Source organism: Hippopotamus amphibius, chromosome 4, assembly GCF_030028045.1.
Source record: "Hippopotamus amphibius kiboko isolate mHipAmp2 chromosome 4, mHipAmp2.hap2, whole genome shotgun sequence".
Lineage (NCBI taxonomy): Eukaryota > Metazoa > Chordata > Mammalia > Artiodactyla > Hippopotamidae > Hippopotamus > Hippopotamus amphibius.
The window spans coordinates 20,778,319-20,799,764 of record NC_080189.1 but is presented as its reverse complement, the minus strand read 5'-3'; the positions used below and the strand labels follow the sequence as shown (position 1 = coordinate 20,799,764).

At 38.7% G+C, this 21,446-nt stretch overlaps 1 protein-coding gene across 3 annotated transcripts in view; it reads right to left on the bottom strand.

The window, feature by feature from the left end:
* CHCHD3 (coiled-coil-helix-coiled-coil-helix domain containing 3) overlaps positions 1-21,446 on the bottom strand; it is a 286,088-nt gene that overhangs the window by 87,766 nt on the left and 176,876 nt on the right. For all 3 annotated transcript variants that reach the window (XM_057731058.1, XM_057731061.1, XM_057731060.1), the window contains exon 5: positions 10,285-10,368. In XM_057731058.1, coding sequence (XP_057587041.1) covers positions 10,285-10,368 — 84 coding nt within the window. The remainder of the gene's footprint in view (positions 1-10,284; positions 10,369-21,446) is intronic.

Below are 21,446 nucleotides of genomic sequence, written 5' to 3'. Positions count from 1 at the left end.
CGTCTAGGCAAGGTAGAGACTACATCATGATTAAGTTCTAGAAATTCTAATATTAAGTAACAGGCAAGGAGAGATGAGATAGCAGAGGTAAACTGTGCCTGATTTAGTCATTCATGTGTCACAGGACCTGCTCTGCATGATACCTAGACACGGAGTAGAGAGGGGATGTCTCACACAGGGCAAAGCAATATACAGAGAGACAGCAAGCGTGGGGATGTCCTAGTGAGCAGCACTGACGCAGTACACGGAAAACCATCATGAAGGTTAAACACAGGAATGGCTTAAGGGTAGCTGACTGAATGGTTTATTTCTGAGATGTATTTAATTACTTGGGTTAATTCTGAGGCAGAGCCTAGGGAAGCTCCTGAGCTGAAGTTCAAATAGCTCTAAGATAGGAGCAACATCTCTGGGCTTAAACTAGAGAAAGGAAATTGACAGTCATCTCATATTTGTGTGACTATAATCTAAATTTATAGGAAGTTTATGCTCCAAGATTCTCTAAACAGCAGGCTAAGCAGGCTGGACTGCTGTGACACAGGGGTCCAAGGGCTACGTCTAGTAGAGCTCTATTAGAAAGAAATGATCTTGCAAAGTAGGCCATGACAGAGGAAGACCGTGAGGGCAAAAGTGGCCAAGTGGCAGTGGGAGCTACAAGAAGATCATTCTTGGACCCTCCACCCCTTCTCTCGTTATCACCCCCATTAAGTCTCTTTACCATCACCCTGGCTGACCTAGCCTGGCTTGTAATTTTGATTTCCGGTTATTTCTCCCCCTAGTATTTCCAGGACCATCATCTTTTCCCTCCATCCCCTCAGAGGGTAAGGCCCAACCCACAATCCTTTACTGTTTCCTTACTGTCAGCATCTCTCCTATCAGTTTAGTCTATGTACCAAAGCCATACTAATCATATCCATAATCATGCCCTATCATGAAACTGGTTTAATATCACTTTACTGTAGAATGTGATCCACTATTAAGTAAGACTACTAGTGCTTAGTTTATAAAAGAAGCCAAGTACAAATGCTGCTAAGGGAAACACGGCCAAGAAACTGTTACTTAACTTTACTGGCTCTAAACAAAAACTGTCATGCCCACTTCCACCAAAATTCTTCTTAAAATCTGGGGAAAGAGAGTGAAATTGCATAATGAACGTAAGGCCAGAAAGCCTCAAGGGAGTGTCATAGTCTACCACTGGTCACACAGAAGGAGAGGCTGTCAGTGAGCAGACAGACAGACAGCACTGGCTGGAAAACTTTAGGGCAAGTTACTTGATGTCTGAGTCTGAAGAACAAAATCAGTAACTGGTTAGGTGGTGCAGGAAGAAAATAGCTTCCTTTTAGAGGTCTGTCCTGGGGTTAAAATGAGTGTGTTAATTCATTTCGTGTACTGCCCAGCTTACAACAGTCCCTCAGTAGGTGGTGGCTGTTTTAATATGATGCTGATGATACTAATACTATATTTCTTGGCCAGCAGCCTCGGAACAGCAAGGATGTCCACAGTGCAAAGCACCCAGGAACATTTTCACCAAAAGCCAAGTTTGGGGATAACTCATGAAGTTGGGATTCTATTTAGGACAGGGTTTGTGGATAAAATTGATTACCCCTGCCTCAAGTCACGTAAAGAGTAATGGGGAAGAACATCACTTAGGCAATATGAATTAATTTACTTCAAAGGTTTGCCCAAATAGTAGCATCTGCACTGACTGTTTAATTTTATGTAAATAAGATATGCACTTGCATTAATATCAGTAGTTGGCATGGCTGGAGCAGAAGGACCCTTGCCTGAATCTCTGTGAAACCTGCAGAATAAGGTGTAGCTTGAGGTGAGGTGCACACGAAGTCACCTGGTAGATGCATATCTAAGGTACCTGGGCCAGTTCTGAGATTTAGGCCTTTCACCTGCTGAAAACACCTTTATTCATTTACTCAACAAAGATGTGTCAAGCACCTACTATGTGCCAGGCACTGTTCCAGGGGCTGCGGATACAGCAGTGAACAGACAGGGTTCCTGCCCTCACAGATCTGATGCGAAACTACAAGTCAGGAGGGGGCAGTGCTGTGGCCGCACTATCCTCCCTGGACTCTTGAGCTTCACCATCTCTGAAGGCGAATGAGGTTACAGAGCAGGAATGCTGACCTTCATTCAACTTACGAGGATACAAAGGCTGCACTACTTTCTGACCTAGGAGAGCAAACCACACTGCTTCCAAACTCTTTCTGAAGGGTCGGAGAAAACTCAACATTCTGAAGGAATGGAAGATGTTGATGCACCTTTTGCTCTAGATCTTGGCAAATACTTGTGAGTTAAAGACCCAGAGTGATAATTAAATATTAATCAAATCTGATTACCCTCCTACTTCACTTTATGAAACAGAAGAAAATTCCCATTGGGACCCTGCATCCTTGGTAAAGACGGCACTCTATGTGCCTGATTCTTCACATGAGGATGTATGACTCTTGGGCTAATGGGCATGCTTCTGTGTCCTATGGTGCGAGGGCTGTGATGAAACTGAGCTCCCATGGGTGCAGCTTTCTCAAAGACTCTTAGAAAGACTAGAGATGGTGAAGAGAGTTCAGAGTCAGAACACAGCCCCCCAGAGGAACTTTAGACTCCCTGGGCCTCTTTCTCGTCTGTCCACCCTTCTGCAACGCAGTACAAAGGCAGGCAGTTCCCGGATGGTTGCAGGTCCTCAGAAGCCCTCAACCCAGGAGCTCTGCCAAGGAAGCTCTATGGCTGCTTGACCTCTGCATTCTAGGATGCAAACCAGGAAGGACTCAAAAAATGTAAGTGCTGGCATCATGCAGGGCACAGAACACCTCAGATGGTGTGGTGCATAAGTTAATGAGTGTTTCTTGAAAAAAAGACTCTGTGGTTTGAGTATAATGCTGAAACATGGCATGCAGTATCCTCATCTTGGAGGCTCAGAATGTATATAAACTCTGAGGAGGCCTACGGTAAAGAAATCTGTTCTGCTTAGTTAAGCTTAACATTCTTCAAAATTATTTGGCCAAGGCACCCATCCCACGTCCTCACTAACACATTAATTTTAAAAGTTATCTAGTGCCTACTATGTGCCAGGCACTATCATGGGGATCAAGAAGTGGAAGGAGTTCTGGTCTTTATGGCACTTACATGTTTAACATGTATTTTCAAAGAGCTATTTAAGGCAACCAGTTCACTGGGTCTTTATCTGAGCATTTAACCTGATGAATCTCTTCAACCCACTAAATTCTCCTTTAAATCCCACGATCTTTAGGACTTTAAGGGACAAAAATCAGCAGCTACTTGTCACAAAACATTTCTGCTCTGGAAAATAGTCTGGCAAAACCTCCGCGGACCCACGGTGACAGCTAAAAGCTCTGTACCAGAGGCCAACAGGTGCCTGTGCCGTTTGTATTCATCGCTATATCTACGTACAGTGCCTGGCTCACTGGGGGAGTTTCACAAATGTGCGTCTGAATGAATGGTGAGCGCCGATGACCACCTCTAGTCACACACCCCCTTCCCCCAATTCTGAGAATGACCAAGGTCGAATTCCTATCTTAGTCTCCACAGCCAAGCTGGATTTAGATTCCCTTCTTCATATGCTGACCTTACCGTGCCGACCTGCTTTATATACCAAGTTCAGATACAGGCACTTATTTGATGATGTTACGACATAATATTTATAAATGTTTTAATGACCAAATTATCTTTCTTAATGAACCTAATGTGTTGAAACGTAATCCCTTATAGAGAGGCGCAGCTGGCTCACGGTCTGAACGTAAAACTGGGATTCAAGAGCATTTTCTAACACCAGCCCTGCAATTTCCTTTAAAAAAATTAATATTCATGTATTTTAATTTCTCAGTCAGTGAAATAGGGAAATAAGCATTGGCTGGTCTGCCTAAGTGGAGTACATTTGAAATTTATAAATAAACAAGATATCAAGAAGCAAAACAATCACTAATTATGAAGGTGGATGCAAAGAAAATTCAAGAGATTTAGCTCATTTTCAAAATCAAATACACAGGAAATACACAGGAAACACAGAATGACTTCCTGGCTGCAATATTCTTATTGATAAGAAGAAAAGATCCCAAAGAAAGGAAAGGGGATATTAATTGTTTTTCAAGTAAGACAGCCTGCTGAGCCTCCCCAGACAAAATGAACAGAATCTTTAAAAGTGCAATTAATTCTCCCTGGATTTCACAACACTTTATTTCTTACCTTGTCTTTACACATTCAAGGGGCATACCATTTTAAAAACTGTCATGGTAAACAGAATCTATTTTATTACATAGTCTTTCACAAGGTAAAGGAAATGCGAAGAGCTGAGAAGTACACAACCCATATTGTTGGCATCTTAGCACTTATGACCATTACAAGCCCTCACGTAAGGCAATACTGGGCTTTAAAGCTGAACTGCACATTATCTCTTTCTCAGAGCCCTGGGGCTATCGCTGCAAAGCATAGTGGTCCATTCAAAGCTCTGAATAGAGGAAAGGAAGAGATCATTAAATTATAATTTCCATGCACAATTGGTACAAGTATTTCCTACCAACAGGATTAATATGAAAGCAAGATCCCAGAATAAAGCTGCTCAGCAGAGAGGATGGCAGTTTAGTGTCTTGTAAATTTGATTTCACTGAAAGCCCTGACACATCATAATAGTGAAATCCTATTTACTGTAGCAAGCAGGATGGATAATGCTATTTAATACCTGCTATACTCTGTGCCATCAGCACACAGCTTTGTACTCCACATTCTCATCTTACCTTAAGGTTAACACTTCTTGACAGCCTGCATGGTAAATAGAGCCCCAAATTCAGTGCTGATCCCATCATTTGCAAATCTTTCCTCTAAAGTTAGGCATAGAAAAACTGGCTCCAGTTAAAGGGATCATTTTAATGGGATGCACTTTTAACAGTTCATCCTGGGGAAAAAATGTAAGTCTCATATCCCTAAAGCCAGATTAAAAAAGCATTTCAAGGTTACCCAAACCACATTTGCCACTAGAAAATTCAGACAGGTTAACAGAAAAGTCAATGCGTTTGGAGGACTTGTTGAATAATGAATTAAGGAAAAGACCCCCATATCCACTATACTGTATCGATTTTCATGCCCCTAGAGAAAAAAAAAGAAAACAAAAGTCCACCCTGCTTGCTGCTTTTGGAATATCTGCAATAATAAACTTCCTTTAGGGACCACAGTAAGAGTGCAAAAGGGTTCAGTCTCTGAATCTAAGTTATAAATGTTTCAATTATAGTAACAAAGGATATGGTGACACTGGGCCTTATTAATTTCTCTACCTAATAATTAACATCTAGGTGAATTTATTTGAACTATCATTACTTGTCAATGATAAAAGAAAAAAACCTCAGAGTAACTCAAGGTACATGCTGAAAACCACTTTGCTGAAACCTCTGTCATTTGTAATGTCATTACAATTAAAAGTGATATTGGCTTCTATGCCTTCAACGTCCAAACTCCTGGACTAGATAGCCTTATCTGTTTCTGCAACTCTCGGTAACTACAGAAACCACAGAGAAACTGCCTTGATTTCAAGATGAATGAGGAGGCCAGTACAAAATTTCTGAGTATCAAAGGAATAATCTCTCTCTCTAGGTCGACAAATGCAAACTAGCATAACCTACCAAGCATATCTACCACAAAGTAATGCTTTTAACTACTGTGTTAAATTTGCTATACCACAGTGTACGGCCAAAACATGCACATAAAATTCAGTGTACATGAGCTACCCATATGACCTAGAATCACTGACAACTGTTTAGAAAACATCTGAGGGGGGAAATATCAAAGGATTTTTTTAATCCCATAAATTGAGTTTAAGTAGTTATCACCCTACCCCCAAAAAAGACTGTTCTATGTTTTAGGATCTCAGATGTCAGTGGTCTGTGATTCTATCCTGTATTAATCTTTTGAAATGGCTGACCCAGCTCTACTCAATGAAATATTTTTACAGTGACAGACCATCTGGTAGTAAAAATGCCTAATAATTTCTTTACTTAAGGAGCACACTGGGTTGGCAATAATCTGTTCTGTTGTCATTTCTCTTTATTACCATCCTTGGCATTATTTTTCCCTCAAAGCTTTGCAAAGAGGAACACAGAAAATGAAGGTACTGATTTGACAAAGAAGAAGTCAGGCAATCAAAAAAGCCAATTAATCATACAGATGAGCCTGACACTATGATGCAATAGAGGATATGCCACCTACTATAAGGAAAAGGCTTTTAAAAATTGCTCATTTGATGTAAGCATGAGCTTAGAATTTAATTAGCAACTCTCTCCACAGGTGACGAACTAGTAAAGTACTTTTCTTCTTAATGACAATTTATTTTTCACCATTCCATTCTCTTTGCTCTCTTTTGCTCAGCTTGTACAGTTCCCTCTCCTTAATTGTGTAGGGTTGACTGAAGTGTATGTAAATAGCTGCTGAAATCCAGAGGAACCTGTAAACTGAAAGCAATACATACCCCACTACCCTGTTATCTCAACACTGTAACAGCATCCAACTAAGCTCTCTGATCTCCCTCAGCTCCTCAAGCCACCAGGGCTTTTACGGCTCTCTTCATGCTGTGCCAAACCCCACCATTCTCATGAATGCCAAGAGTAAAGTGCATTCAGTAGAGCAAATCAATTCAAATTCATAATTGAGAAGTTAGACACGCGTGACACACTCATCATCGAAGAGTTCACATCTCTCGATGTCCTGGGGAGTGAGGGGGTCCTTCTTCCTAGAAGTTCCTGGGAGAATCTGGACTCTGCCCTGTTATAATATGGCCTTAGTCCTGCCTCTCGATTCCCTTTCAGAGGGCTAACAGACTACGGGAAAGTACACATTTTCCTGAGGAACAGCCAGGCGATGGATGTTCCAGACTCTAATGAAATAACTATCAAAACAATTGATAAAGAGTTATAGAAAGTTCATGTCCTTTCTAAGGAAGGAATGAGATGACCATCCTGTAGCAACACTGTGAACATACGAATGACTGAATGTCTCAAAGACATTTCCAAACTGCTGAGTGACTACGAGTTTCTTACTTCAAAGTAAAAGCAGCTAAACTAGATACTATAGTAACTCTTGGGGTATCATGCTGCAGTTGCTAAGTAAGAAGACCTTGTTTACTCCCTTTTGGTCAAATTTTCCCAGGAAGTGCCAAATCCTGGGGAGAAAATTATGCACTGTGAGTGCTTAACATTTTCAGGTTATGAAGTAGCACTGACCAAGCTGTAACATCAGGACCTAAAACGTTGTATTAGAAGCCAGGAGTTAATTTACTAACAAAAGAACTAACAAGGCCATGAGCAGGATTTGACTTCTTAAGTGCACAACTGACAAACATTAAAGATGGTACTGGACAATGGCTAAAAGCTCAGGTGTTGGACCACGTTCTGTCTGTGTATTCTTGGGCAAGTTACTTGAAGTCTTAGGACCTTGATCTAAACAACAGGGTTGAAAGCCTCATAGGGTTGCTTATGAGAATAAAATGACACAATCCATGCCATAGGCCCAGCACAACGTGAATACTCAAAAATGTTATTGTTAGCTACTAGGATGAGGATGCTACAAATATCCAGATATTCAAAGTTACACTTGATTTTCTCATAGAAAAGATATAGATTATTAAGTTAAATAACTAATGAAGATACTAAATACTTTGTGACTACTTAAGAACTGTACACTAATTGCTTGGACCTAAGTTTACGGCATAAGCTTAGTAAATGTAGGATTCAGTCACTGCATGCCTACTATATGAGTTGTGGAAAATACAGAAATAAGAAAATGACTTTTATCTTCAAGGAGTTTACAAGACAAACACAACTATCATAAATGTGGCATATTAAGAGAGGTATACAAAGCATTATGGAGAATTCCCTGAGGAACTGGCAAAGGCTTCTTAAAAACATTTAAGAAACTTTTCTTTGAAAGCTGCCCTGGGCTTTCTTTCATCAAATGACCCATCAGGAATTAATACTCACAAGCCTCTTACATCAACCACCAGGAACTGATACTCAAGCTTCTTTCAGTTAGGGCATACCTACACACAACGCCTCGCACATTCTTAAACTACAAACGTTTACCTCACATTCATGTCAACGTTGTTTGATGAAGCTGGCAACATTTGCGACGTTAACAGGGACTCAAAAACCTTCAAATGGCTTTGACCTTCTTTCTCAGTAAAGAGGTGCTGCTTTTGCATACTGGTTCTGAGAAGGGTGAAGTTGGTGTCCAGTTAAATTACACTTATTACTCCTCCCAACTTAGTGAAAGGAGAAAATGATCTCAGACGCCTGGTCAACCAGCCAATATAAACACCTGGGAGCAGAAAGCTCCATCCAGACTGTACAGTCTTAGAAATCATCCCTGTAATGACTCTGTAAAGGACTGAATGTCCCCTCTTCATTAATATACCACCTAGTATTCAGGGTATGGTTTCCTCAGTTCATTTCGTTAAAATAGAGAAAGATATGTACTTATATCCACTTTTAAACTTGAATTTTAAACAGGAACCTGGATTTCATAGTAAGTTAGATGATTATGCAAGTTATAATACAACAACCATTTTTTTTCCTTACATTATCCACTATTGGATTCAGCACTTTACATCTTTTAACACAAACTGTACAGAATTTCTAATAGAAATGATTAAACACTGTACTTTTCACTTTCATCACTTTCCACTTTTCATCACTTTACATTCTTTTGCATTAAGCCTTAGAAAATGCTTCACCTTTGGACACCTAAATATCTCTCAAATATTCCTAGATGAAATCCAATTGGATAAAATTCACCTTAGGTACTTTAGGAATGGCAGTAATAAACAAAAGCAAGATATTACAGAAATTGGCAGAAGACACCAGGAAGTTGAATAATACTAAAGTAATTTTATGATTTTTAGTATCTTGCACACAATGATAAGTAAATATTCTTTAAAGGCAATAGCTTATATTTGCTAAACTCTTTCCAGTTCTCAGGGGGCTTTTAAATATATCATTTTATCTTGTCCCTCCAATAACACAAAGACGAGTAAGGACCAGAGTATTATCCCCACTTTACAGATGAAGAACTACAGATCACAAGACATTAGGTAAATTGTCAAATAACTAGATGAAAAAGCCATGCCATCTGTCTCCTAGTCCACCATTCTTTCCAGCATATGTTCTTAAATACTGAGTTAAGTATTAACTAATAATAGTATGATTATTCCACCTCAGCATTCTAAGTTCACTCACCTTCTCTGCTTTCAGTTAAAATTCCTAAATAACTACTTTCCATCCTCATCTTCAAAACAGAAAAGATGTGTGTTTGTGTGTTTTAAGAAGACATTTGTGACAATGATTTGGTATCAGCATACCATATCCACGTGACCTTCCCTGGGTTGGTCTAACCTTAGGCTAGAAACAATAGTTAGCTGCTGAGCAGACGGTTTAATCAGCCAAGAGCAAATCCTCTCAGTGCCTCATACATACCCATCACAGAATACCTCTGTCAAATTCGTGGATTTATGAGAGATGGGTAAATATTTATCACTGCCTTTTCTTATACCTAACAGTAATCGATGAGGACTTCAAAAGATACTTAGCATAGTAATACTTGAAGCCAAAGAAAAATATCACTGGGTGGGGGAAAAAGCAGGTCCCGGTTAATCACCTCAAAAACTTTCCTTCTTTGCATCTCCGTCGAATTCTAGGGTCATGTAAACCAGAGGTACTTCCTCCACTCCTTGTCTTAACTCTTCTCCTGAGGCCTACTCTTTGGCTCCTGTCCACCAGTGGGTTTGTGGTTTTTTTTGTTTTTTTTTAAACTTAATTTATTGAGATACAATTGACTGTCCACCAGTTTTCAAAAAGACATTCATTTCTTGGCCACAAGTGCAGTGAAACTGAGCTTCCACAAAGACAATTTACCCTTTAACACACTACCATTTTTAAGAACATGCTCAAGTTTAGCCAATGTTTGGGAGAGCCAAGAGTAGCACTCTACTGTTTGACCTGGAAGACAATGCAGTTTCTAAACATATAGGAAAAAATATTTGGAGGGAGTTCCTGAGTAATAAAAACGCATCAGTGAACCAATAACACGATACACAAAACTACCAAAGTACATAGAAATGACATTATCTTCAAGAATGACCAGCCTGCTTGGCTTCTTCATTTCCTGGCCACTTTTTAGCTAGGAAAAGCAGTTACAGTTCTAACGTATTGGTTTTTAAATATATACATGGGAATGCTGCAGATGTGGTAAGAGAAGAGAATTACTGACAAGAAGCAGTCATACCCTCTCCTCCAGTCTAGCCAGCTGCTCTTTGTAGAATGCATCCTGCTTCTTTATCACCCGATCCTTCTCTTCCAGCTGCTTAGCCTAAAAAAGGAAATGAAGAATATACTATATCAAGAAAAAGCAGTAACAGCAAAGCAGAAGTCAAGTATAAATTGCATTAGAAGTAAGTATACAAAGATGAAGATTTTTTGCAATCTATTAGGTCTCTGCCATAGAAAAAACACTAATAAGATGATGATTGCTGTATTTAAATGTAAAGAATGAGTCTGCATTGTATTTTTTTTTACTGTAACAGCTGTGTCCTACTTTGTCCAAATGTTTTTGATAATGTCAGAACACAGCACAGTTTTATTTAACTTCTCTTTCAAAGAGTAATTTCAAGGATTCATATTTTGCACAATAAAACTTCAATTTTATTCCAGCCATAAGACACATGGTTACTAACCTTCTTTCTTGAACAACAAAAAATGCCTATATATAACATTTTGTACATAAACCTTATGTCTGAGAACCCTTAAATCACCCAGTGAAACCAGCATATAAACACATATTACTTCCTTTTCAATGAAGTAGTTGTCTTTGCCCAAAAGGGAAAAAACTATTGTAACTGTTTATTTGAATAATTTTAAATAATTAATAATAAAATAATAAAAGTAATTTTAAATCTCTTAGTTATCCCACTACTAATTTATAAGATCGTTTTTTACAAAATTAAAAATCAAGCAGTAAAATATTTTTTCTTGAAAAAATAATGATAAAGATGCTCACTTATGGATGTTTTTCAAGCTAAATTTAAAAATGCATTTCTTTGAAATCTTACCATTTGGGACAACATGGATGGAACTTGAGGGTATTATGATAGGTAAAATAAGGTGGACAGAGAAAGACAAACACTGTATAATTTCACTTATATGTGGACTCTAAACAAGACAAATGAACAAACCTAACCAAACAGAAAGAGAGTCATAGATACAAAGAAGAAACAGGTAGTTGTCAGAGGGGAGGGGTGTGGGGGAGGAGAGAAATAGGTGAGGGCAATTAAGAGGTACCAACTTTCAGTTACAAAATAAATGACTCACAAATGTGAAATGCACAGTGTGGGGAATGTGGTCTATAACTATGTATATCTTTGTACGGTGACAGACGGCAACTAGATTGAGCACGGTGATCACACTGTAATATGCAGAAAGACCGAATCACTGTGGGGTGCACCAGGAACTACCATAGTGTTGCAGGTCAATTATACTTCAAAAACAAACAAACAAAAACACTCACAGAAAAAAGAGATCATATTTTGGCTACCAGAGACCCGGGCTCGGGGGATGGGGGGTGGGTTAGATGAAGGTAGCCAAAGGGCATAAATATCCAATTATAAGATAAAATAATATTAGGAATGTAATGTCCAGCGTAAGATAATGAATACTGCTCTACCTTATGAATGAAAGTTCGTAATAAGAGGGTATAAATCCTGTGAGTTCATAAGGAGAAACTTTGTTTTCTACTTGTTTAATGCTGTGCCTGTATGAGATGACAGATGCTCACTACACCTACTGTGGTCATCACTTCCTGATGTATGTAAGTCACATCAATACATGCGCACCTTCAGCTTATGGGGGCGAAAGAATGAAGAGATGCATTTCTTAAACTGCTGTTTCTATTTTTATTATGTTTAAGTGACCTTTATCTCTGAGAGAACAGACCTCTCAGCCTGCTAGGAACGTTTTTAACATATTTTTTGTTCAATGAATGTTGAATACATGCCTGACTAGGAATTTTAAGAAATAACAAAAGTATACATTTTGGCATTCCTATTCTTGTGCCTTATTTTCTTTGCAACACGATCAAGGGTCACCTGGCTCAACCTGTGTAAGGGTGACGGTCACTATATGCTTAATTTAGGTGAACGCATTTGCACGTTTGTTGTGGGTCACTGTTTTGCTACTTACTTTGACTTCAATATCCTGCAGCATGTTAAAAACAAAGCAACAGTTATTTAACAGTATAAGGATCATTTCCCCCCTGATGTCAACCAAGAAACCTGATGGATAATATCTAAAACACAAACCAAAGAAGGCAATGAGGAAAAAAATAAGAGGACTTGCTTAATTTGGCACATATTTAAACGTGATTGTGCTATTACAGTTTGAACAGAAGATTTCAACGAAAAGTTCATGCTGCTTGGAAGCATACGAATAATTAAAAAACAAAATATTGAAATTAGATACAAACACACATATATGCAAGAACATAATTTATGGCTCCTTGATACAACACAGTAAAACCTCACTAGTCTGTCACGAATATAAACGAAAAAGTAAATAGAGAAACAATTTTTGATAAAGCTAACTGTGAAGAAAACATGCAAGACTATATGATCTAAAGAGAAAGACCTTTCTAAATTCAATGCATACCCCCAAAATACAAAGGAAATGCGAAAGGATGGATTTATGAGAACCTCCATTAAATAAAAAACATTAAATAAAGAATAAGCAAATGACAAAGAAATATCAATTCCCTAACTGTGAAATCAGTGTTACTAACATACAGAGAGCACTTAAAAATTAAGCCCTCCACTCCACCCCACCCCAGCCCCCAAAAGAGCCAAGAGAAAATCATGTAAATGATACAAACTGGCAAGTCACACAAAAATGTAAATAATAAGCACATTTTAAAAAACCGAACCCCACAAGAAATCAAAAAATGAAAATTAAAATAACAGAATTCCATAATTCATCTATCAAATTTAAAAATATAAAATAAAGATAATATTGCCCAGGATACAGGAAAAACGTGCTCTTCAAGACACTGTCTGCCAGAATGTAAACTGGCACAAGTATGTTAAAAACCAATTTGACAAAATGTAGAGAAGTCTGAAAACTGTACATATGCACTGAGATCTAAACACTCTACTTTTAGGATGTAAGTAATTATGGCAATATGCAAAGATATTCATGGTAAGATTATTTAGAATTGCAAAGAAACAAAAACAAAAACCAATAATGGTTAAATTAAAATATACTCAAAATATACTAAGTAAAAAAGAAAAAGACTATAAACAGAAAGGACAGTATGATCTCTTTTCCTGCATGGAAGAAGGGAAAAATAAAAGACCAAAAGGATAGTCAACATAATGTCAACAGAGGTTACGGCAGGTGGTAGACTTACAGTTTCTACTTTTCTTTCTTTATATTTTCCATATTAAAAATAAACACACTTTGTAGTTAAAAGACAAAGGAGGGAATTTTTTGAGGTAAAGGAACTATTCTGTTTCTTGATTATGGTGGTGGTTAGACAAGTGTATGCGTTTGTCAAAACTCAACTGCATATCACAAAGAATGAATTTAACTATATAAAAATTTTAAGTTGATCCAAACAAAGCATATTAAAATTATGAAAATAACTATATAAATATATGGATATATTGTGTGTATATATCTTTACTACTGTTAATCTGCTTAGCAGTTAGCCAATTTCACTTCTAGGCATTTAATCCCAGGAAATACTAACAAAAGCACACAAAAATCTATATCTAAGAAAATGCATCCAACATTATTTTACTTAAAGCAACAAAAAGTGGGGAACAACAGAGGTTTGTGTAAATAAGATATGGTCCCACAACAGGATATTTATTATAAAGATTTCAGTCTGGCCATAATGAGCAAACACTGAGAGCCATTAAAAAATGTTTTAGTACAATAATTTATTTTTTAACTCAAAATATTAAAGGGGGAGGGAGAATGGTCACCAATTACCATGTACACTGAGTTCCTACTTTTGGTTAAGAAACAGGGGTGGGGGACAGAAGGGAAGGACAGGGAAAGCTGAGCATCCAGTTATGCAGACATAAAGTGTAATGTATGCTAAGATGCTAACAGTGGATACGATATGCGTAGCAGGATAGTTTTCTTAGACTATTCTCTATTTTCCAAAATTTCTATAACAAAGTTATACTTCTTTAATCAAAAAACTTTTTTAAACATTAATACCGGGACTTCCCTGGTGGCTCAGTGGTTAAGAATCCGCCTGCCAATGCAGGGGAAACGGGTTCGAGCCCTGGTCCGGGAAGATCCCACATGCCGCAGAGCAACTAAGACCTTGTGCCACAACTACTGAGCCTGAGCTCTAGAGCCTGTGAGCCACAACTACTGAGCCTGTGTGCTGCAACTACTGAAGCGCACGCACCTAGAGCCCGTGCTCCACAACAAGAGAAGCCACTGCAATGAGAAGACTGCGCACCACTACGAAGAGTAGGCCCCCAACCAAAACTAGAGAAAGGCCGTGCACAGCAATGAAGACCCAATGTAGCCAATGAATGAATAAATTAATTAATATTTTAAAAACACATTAATACCACATGCATTTATCCTTGACTATCAGATGGAAACATAACATGGTACAAAATCTACAACAGTGAGCGATTAAGCGATTATATTAACAACCAAACAAATTTAACAACTTGAACGATTATTTATAGCAGGGAAATTATTTTACCTACTAAATGCTTAATGTATTAAGCACTTGATTTTCTCCCCCATTCAATGCGTGACATTACCCACTATGGTTCTTAAAGCATTTTCACTAAATAATGTGGCTTTTGTTCACATATAGTTGCACAGTGAGATTTCTTTTTTTTAAGCAAAGAAAACGGAATAGATATTCTATTATGGCTATTTAGAAAACACAGAACTCAATACCACAAGTATACTGCTTCAGCCTAATACAGACCATACCAACTACTAAATTTAGAGAGGCTGATTACAACCTAAATATGCAGAAATATCCACATTCCCTTCTCCAAGATGCAATCCTTGGAATTTTTTAAAGCAACATGCCAAAAGGTCAGATATGCACACTAAAGAGGAACTACCTCCAAAGACTTGAAAACACCCAACCAGAGGCTAACATCACAAATCTCTCCCTAGACTGCCAATAGAATCAATAGTCTGAGATCCAATGGGGAGAATAACAGAGCAAGAAACATGGCCACAGCACCTCAATGGCACATTGCTTTGAAACAGTTAATGCGAGCCTGGGAGGGAAAGTCACACAATATGAATCCGGAAACTTAAATAAGCCTGGGATACACTGACTAAGATAATAGCTGCCAAGGATGGAGAGTCACATGCAACTTAAGAAGAAGTGGTAAAGCAACTGCAAGGAATAAAACGTCTATGTATAACTGTCTAACAGATATGGAATCAATGTAAACGAACAAAGGAAAACAAAGAATTACATTATTCATTGTTATAGTGGAATCGTTTCTTAGGGGGGAAAATGGATATAAAAAGTTTGCTATTCTTCCTCAAGAAGCATTGTGTACTGATTAGTTTTCAGATCCTGTTGGATTTGGGATAATGTGATTGGGCTTGAAAACATGACAGAAAGTGCCTAAGCGGATCATTATGGAAAACTAGAGCATACCATATACAAGAGAAAGAAAATAAGGAAATCAAGTTTTAAGAAACCCAACACATAAACATTTTGATGTTTTCTCTCAGTGTTGATAGCCAGATTCAAAATGAAGTATACACGGATTTATTTCCTTAAAGACTTGCCTCTTTTCAAAAGAAACCTGAAGGTATTTATGACAAAGGATATAATAAGAGAAGTAAAAACTGGCATTACGTCTATGACACAAAGGTAGCTTTCCACGTACCTTTCCATGTATGTTCCTAGAGAAATCTTCATAGTGACAACTTTTGGGCATGGCAGCTCAGCCCTCTTATGCCTGGCTGCTCCCAGGGGCTGAGACACGCACAGGGTGCACAGCACTGGGAACACAGTGACATCATAATCACTTAGCTCAGAGGTAGTGCTATTAAGTCACACATCAAGTACAAGACACTTAAGGAAGATTCTGTGCTACAGGAAAGCTTGTACACTTTATTGTTTTTTTAAGCTCTTTATTGGAATATAATTGCTTTACACTCTTATACCAGTTTTTTAGGTACACCACAGTGAATCAACTGTATTTATACATATATTCCCATATCCCCTCCCTCCCGTGACTCCCTCCCACCCTCCCTGTCCTGGCCCTCTAAAGCATCACCCATCATCAAGTTGATCTCCCTTTGTTATACAGCAACTTCCCACTAGCTATCTATTTTACAGTTGGTAGTGTATTTCTGTCTACACCACTCTTTCACATCATCCCAGCTTCCCCTTCTCCCCCTACCCCAGCCCCGTGTCCTCAAGTCCATTCTCTACATCCGCATCTCCACTCTTGTCCTGTCACTGGGTTCATCAGTACCATTTCTTCAGATTCCACATATATGAGTTAGCATACAGTATTTGTTTGTCTCTTTCTGGCTTACTTCGCTCTGTATGACAGTCTCTAGGTCTATCCACCTCATGACATATAACTCCATTTCATTCCTTTTTATGGCTGAGTAATATTCCATTGCATATATGTGCCACATCTTCTTTATCCATTCATCTGTTGATGGGCATTTAGGTTGCTTCCATGTCCTGGCTATTGTAAATAGTGCTGCAATGAACATTACGGTACATGTTTCTTTTTGGATTATGGTTTTCTCTGGGTATATTCCCAGGAGTGGGATTACTGGGTCAGATGGTAGTTCCATTTGTAGTTTTTTAAGGAACCTCCAAACTGTTTTCCATAGTGGCTGTACCAACTTACATTCCCACCAAAAGTGCAGGAGAGTTCCCTTTTCTCCACACCCTCTCCAACATTTACTGTTTCCAGATTTTGTGATGATGGCCATTCTGATCGGTGTGAGGTGATACCTCATTGTGGCTTTGACTTTCATTTCTCTAATGATTGGTGATGTTGAGCATCTTTTCATGTGTGTGTTGGCCATCTGTATGTCTTCTTTGGAGAAATGTCTATTTAGGTCTTCCGCGCACTTGTGGATTGGGTTATTTACTTTTTTGGTATTAAGCTGCATGAGCTGCTTGTATATTTTGGAGATTAATTCTTTGTCCATTGCTTCACTGGCAAGTATTTTCTCCCATTCTGAGGGTTGTCTTCTTGTCTTGTTTATGGTTTCTTTCACTGTGCAAAAGCTTTTACGTTTCCTTAGGTCCCATTTGTTTATTCTTGATTTTATTTCCATCATTCTCAGAGGCGGGTCAAAAAGGATGTTGCTTTGATGTATGTCATAGAGTGTTCTGCCTATGTTTTCCTCTAGGAGTTTGATAGTGTCTGGCCTCACATTTAGGTCTTTAATCCATTTTGAGTTTATTTTTGTGTATGGTGTTAGGAAGCATTCTAATTTCATTCTTATACATGTTGCTGTCCAATTTTCCCAGCACCACTTCTTGAAGAGGCTGTCTTTTTTCCATTGTATATTTGTGCCTCCTTTGTCAAAGATAAGGTGCCCATATGTGCTTGGGTTTACCTCTGGGTTCTCTATTCTGTTCCATTGGTCTTCCTTTCTATTTTTGTGCCAGTACCATACTGTCTTGATCTCTGTGGCCTTGTAGTATAGTTTGAAGTCAGGAAGCCTAATTCCACCAACTCCGTATTTCCTTCTCAAGATTGGAAAGCTTGTACATTTTAAATAACAAAGTTCCTTGAAATGCCAATGTTCAATTTTAATAGCTCAAAGTAGAAAACAAGAGCAGGTATCAGCTCAGTGTTCCATGGGATGACATTGCGAAGCCAGAAATTACTGAGATTGAGAAAACGTAACAACTCTAAATCAATCTAAGTAGGAAATCCCTGTAACTACATTTCCTATCGTTCTAAATCCTGTAACAAATCTGAAACACACATATAATAACTGGGAGAGATTTCATCTTTCACAACCATATGGATAATCTGTGGTAGGCAAAATCAACCTATACATCTATCAACTCACATAGGCAAATAATAGCTAGGAAAAGAGCTTTAATTCTGTGTCAGAACTACATATAAAGCACAATATACAGGAAAATAAAATTACATGCTGACATGTAACAGAGAGAAAGATTGGAAATATCCAAAGGAGCTGAACCATAAACTTATAAGGTAGTATCACATTTAGAAGCTACAGAACATGATCACTGAATATCAATTAGCTGTAATAAAATAAAGTGGGCACGTATTCAATTAGCTGAATACTAACCTTTTGTTACAAATGAGAAATTAAATAGGGTTCACTGAGCCTTTATCAAGCAGCATTAATAAACAAAGAGTTATACGCAAAGCAGTGTTTTCCAAACCACACCAGAAGGTGACCTTCAAAAGCGTAACTCATCTACGTGAACCTGAACAATGCCCAACCTATTATCAACTTTAGCAGAGTTTTCAATGACTACTTAGAGGCATTAAACACAAGCTATGAGCAAACCCCAGCCTGAAATGTTATGTCCACTAACACAGTAAGACGTGATGGAAGTTGAATACAGACCAAGAGATGAACTATAAAGATGACTCTTCCAAAAGACTTCTTGATCCGAACTGTGAAAAGTCACAATCAAGCCCCCAGGATTTGATTCAATTTGTTTTGTGTTCCCAAAAAGAGCTTCAAGACCCTAGTCTACATGTCAGCTTTTTCATATTGATAACTTACTGAAAACAGCCTACTGAATATGCCCCCTGACATCTGAGGGCATGTCTGCCTATTCTCTTGAAAAGAGAGCACAAAGATAAGTGGTCTTTCAAATTAAAAAGTAAACCAACAATGAAGTGAGGAGGTTGTCAGGTACATACATTTTAGAGCAGAAAGCGACCTGGGGTACTTTGCTTTAAATGTTTCCAGTACTTCTCTCGTAACATTGGTGCAGACTGTGCTACTTGACAAAAGCAGCAAATTAAGTGCTAGATGAAATCAGAAACAGTTTTTACAAGCTTTCCTCTATAGCTTTAAAGAGGGAAAACATTTTTAAACCACATATTTACTTCTACAGCTTTCCAGTGTAATTCAGAACTTACCAGCACTGTGACATACTCGGAAATCCACTTGGTGGGGAGTCTGGAGACCTGGATGCCCATTCTAGCTCTGCTAAATCACCAGGTGACCATGCACCGACCCAGTACAGACCTCTCTTCCAGTTCCAAAACTCCTTCTGAACGTTCCTCCTTCATGTGGTTCTTGGCATGTCATACCCCTGCTGCCTCTCACACTTTTACACCTAATACAACCTTCCACGTGTCTCTTAGGGTATCTGTTTTGACTTTGTCTTGTGTTATTCATGTTTACTTTCCCACTGCTCCTGTCCTCAACTTTAGACTCTTGAAGACAAGAAAAGAGATTTACTCCTCCATCTTCCACAAGGGAACACTCAGGACAGGGGAGCCAAAATGAAATTCAGTGCGCTGAGGAAAGAGTTTGTGGGAGGCAGGACAACAGCTTCTGGGGAACGAATCTGTCATAGCATGTGAGGTTTACTCCAAAGTACCACAGCACACCCAGCGTGATGCTGTGTGTGCCCGTTACTCAGATAAAGCTCTGAGCTAGGCGCTGCCAGCACGAGCCAAGAATGCACAATCCAGAGTGATCAGCAAGTATTCTTATTGAAAACTCAAATTTGGAATCTCAAAAAGTAGACGTCGCTACAACCAGGGCTTCACTCACCCATGTCTTGATCAACAGTGATGTTTTCCTAGTTAGCACAGTGACTGTTGAAAGTAAGATTTTATTAGTGAAAACGGTTCATTTACTAATAAGCATGATAAAAGTTATATGTTCTATCAGTAAAATGAAAACTATGGAAAAGATATAAGGGTTAGCTAACATATTATAAAGGTAACTTCTACATCTGCTGTGTGAACAAGTTCTGAGAATATTCAAGGTTATGAGAACGAGGCCAGAAGCTTTCACGTTAGTGATGGTGCCTCAGGCTTGATCTCTAAACAGTCCTGTGTCCAGCCATTGGTTTAGGGCGGAGATTCTCACCTTTGGCTCTATGAACATTCTGGGCCAGATCACTCGTTGTGGAGAGCTGTCCTGTGCGTCGCAGAACGTTTAGCAGCATACCCGGCCTCTTTGACACCAGTAGCACCCCCTGCCTCCCAAGCTGTGGAAACGAAAATGTTTCTAGACTTTGCCACATGTCCCCCGGGAGGGAAAACTTCTCCCTGTTGAGAACCACTGGTTTAAGAGGACTGCTGGTTGTCTGAGGCCAAATATAAGCAGCCTCATCTGCCTCAGGTGACCCTTCCCTGCAAAGAGCACTTAACAGAACAGACAACTGGGACTTGATTGAGTTTTTCAGGACACGCTGTATGAACCATTCTGTACCTGCATGCTAATAAATGTCTGCTGAGTAAATGTCTGCCGGGCTGGAGACCTGCTCACATTATAACCTGGTTGCAGGGCTCCCTGCAAAGGTATAATGCAGAAAAGCAGTGAGAGTGGCTCACATGTATGTAAGGTAATTAATCACATCCCAGTGAGAGAAGAAACTGGAAGTTTTAATTCATTCTTTTTGAACTAAATAGGAAAAGCACAAAACAGGTACGTAAGTCCTATCTTTTGTATGGCTCTCTGTAAAAACAGAATCAATGCCCATATAACATATAAGATTTTGAATCCATGTTCAATTCAGGCAGCACTGACAAGCCTGGCACTGGCTGTTTCACATTTGTTCTGCTTGGGCAGTGACAATGCCAGGACTGTTGTTAAATATTTTATAGAGCATTTCCAAGAAAAGGCATGTTATGAGTCCATTATAATTTACAAGTTTCATGTTACAAAGCAGCGTGATAGTTCAACATGAAATTTCAACATGAAAGGTGCTGAAACATATCACCTCATCAGCTCAGTGTCATATATTCCGTGCTCCTCTCCCAACAGCCATTTAAAAAGAGAACACCCATCACAATACCCAGCACATAAGAAACAGTAAATGAATGCTGAATCAAAAGAGAAATGAACTGTTAGGGTTTCTGAGTTCTCAAATTCGCAGTTTTTTTCTTCTCTAATGACATTAGCTTTAGCTCCTATATGACTGTAGAAGACCAAGTGACATGCAGCATGTCTAAAAGACTGCGTGTGATGAATTTCAGTAACTGCATAGAAAACAAAGTTCCAGAAGCCCAAGTTCTATAAAATAAATAAGGACTCTGTCACAGAATTGTTAGTAAGTTCAGAAACTTTAAGGATAAGAATTATAACTGAAAGAGGAAAATGTGGTATAAAAGGCCAGATTCAATAAAACGACTGTGTGACTTACAAGGACTGAGAGCAGGAAGGGGCTTTTATTATCAAATT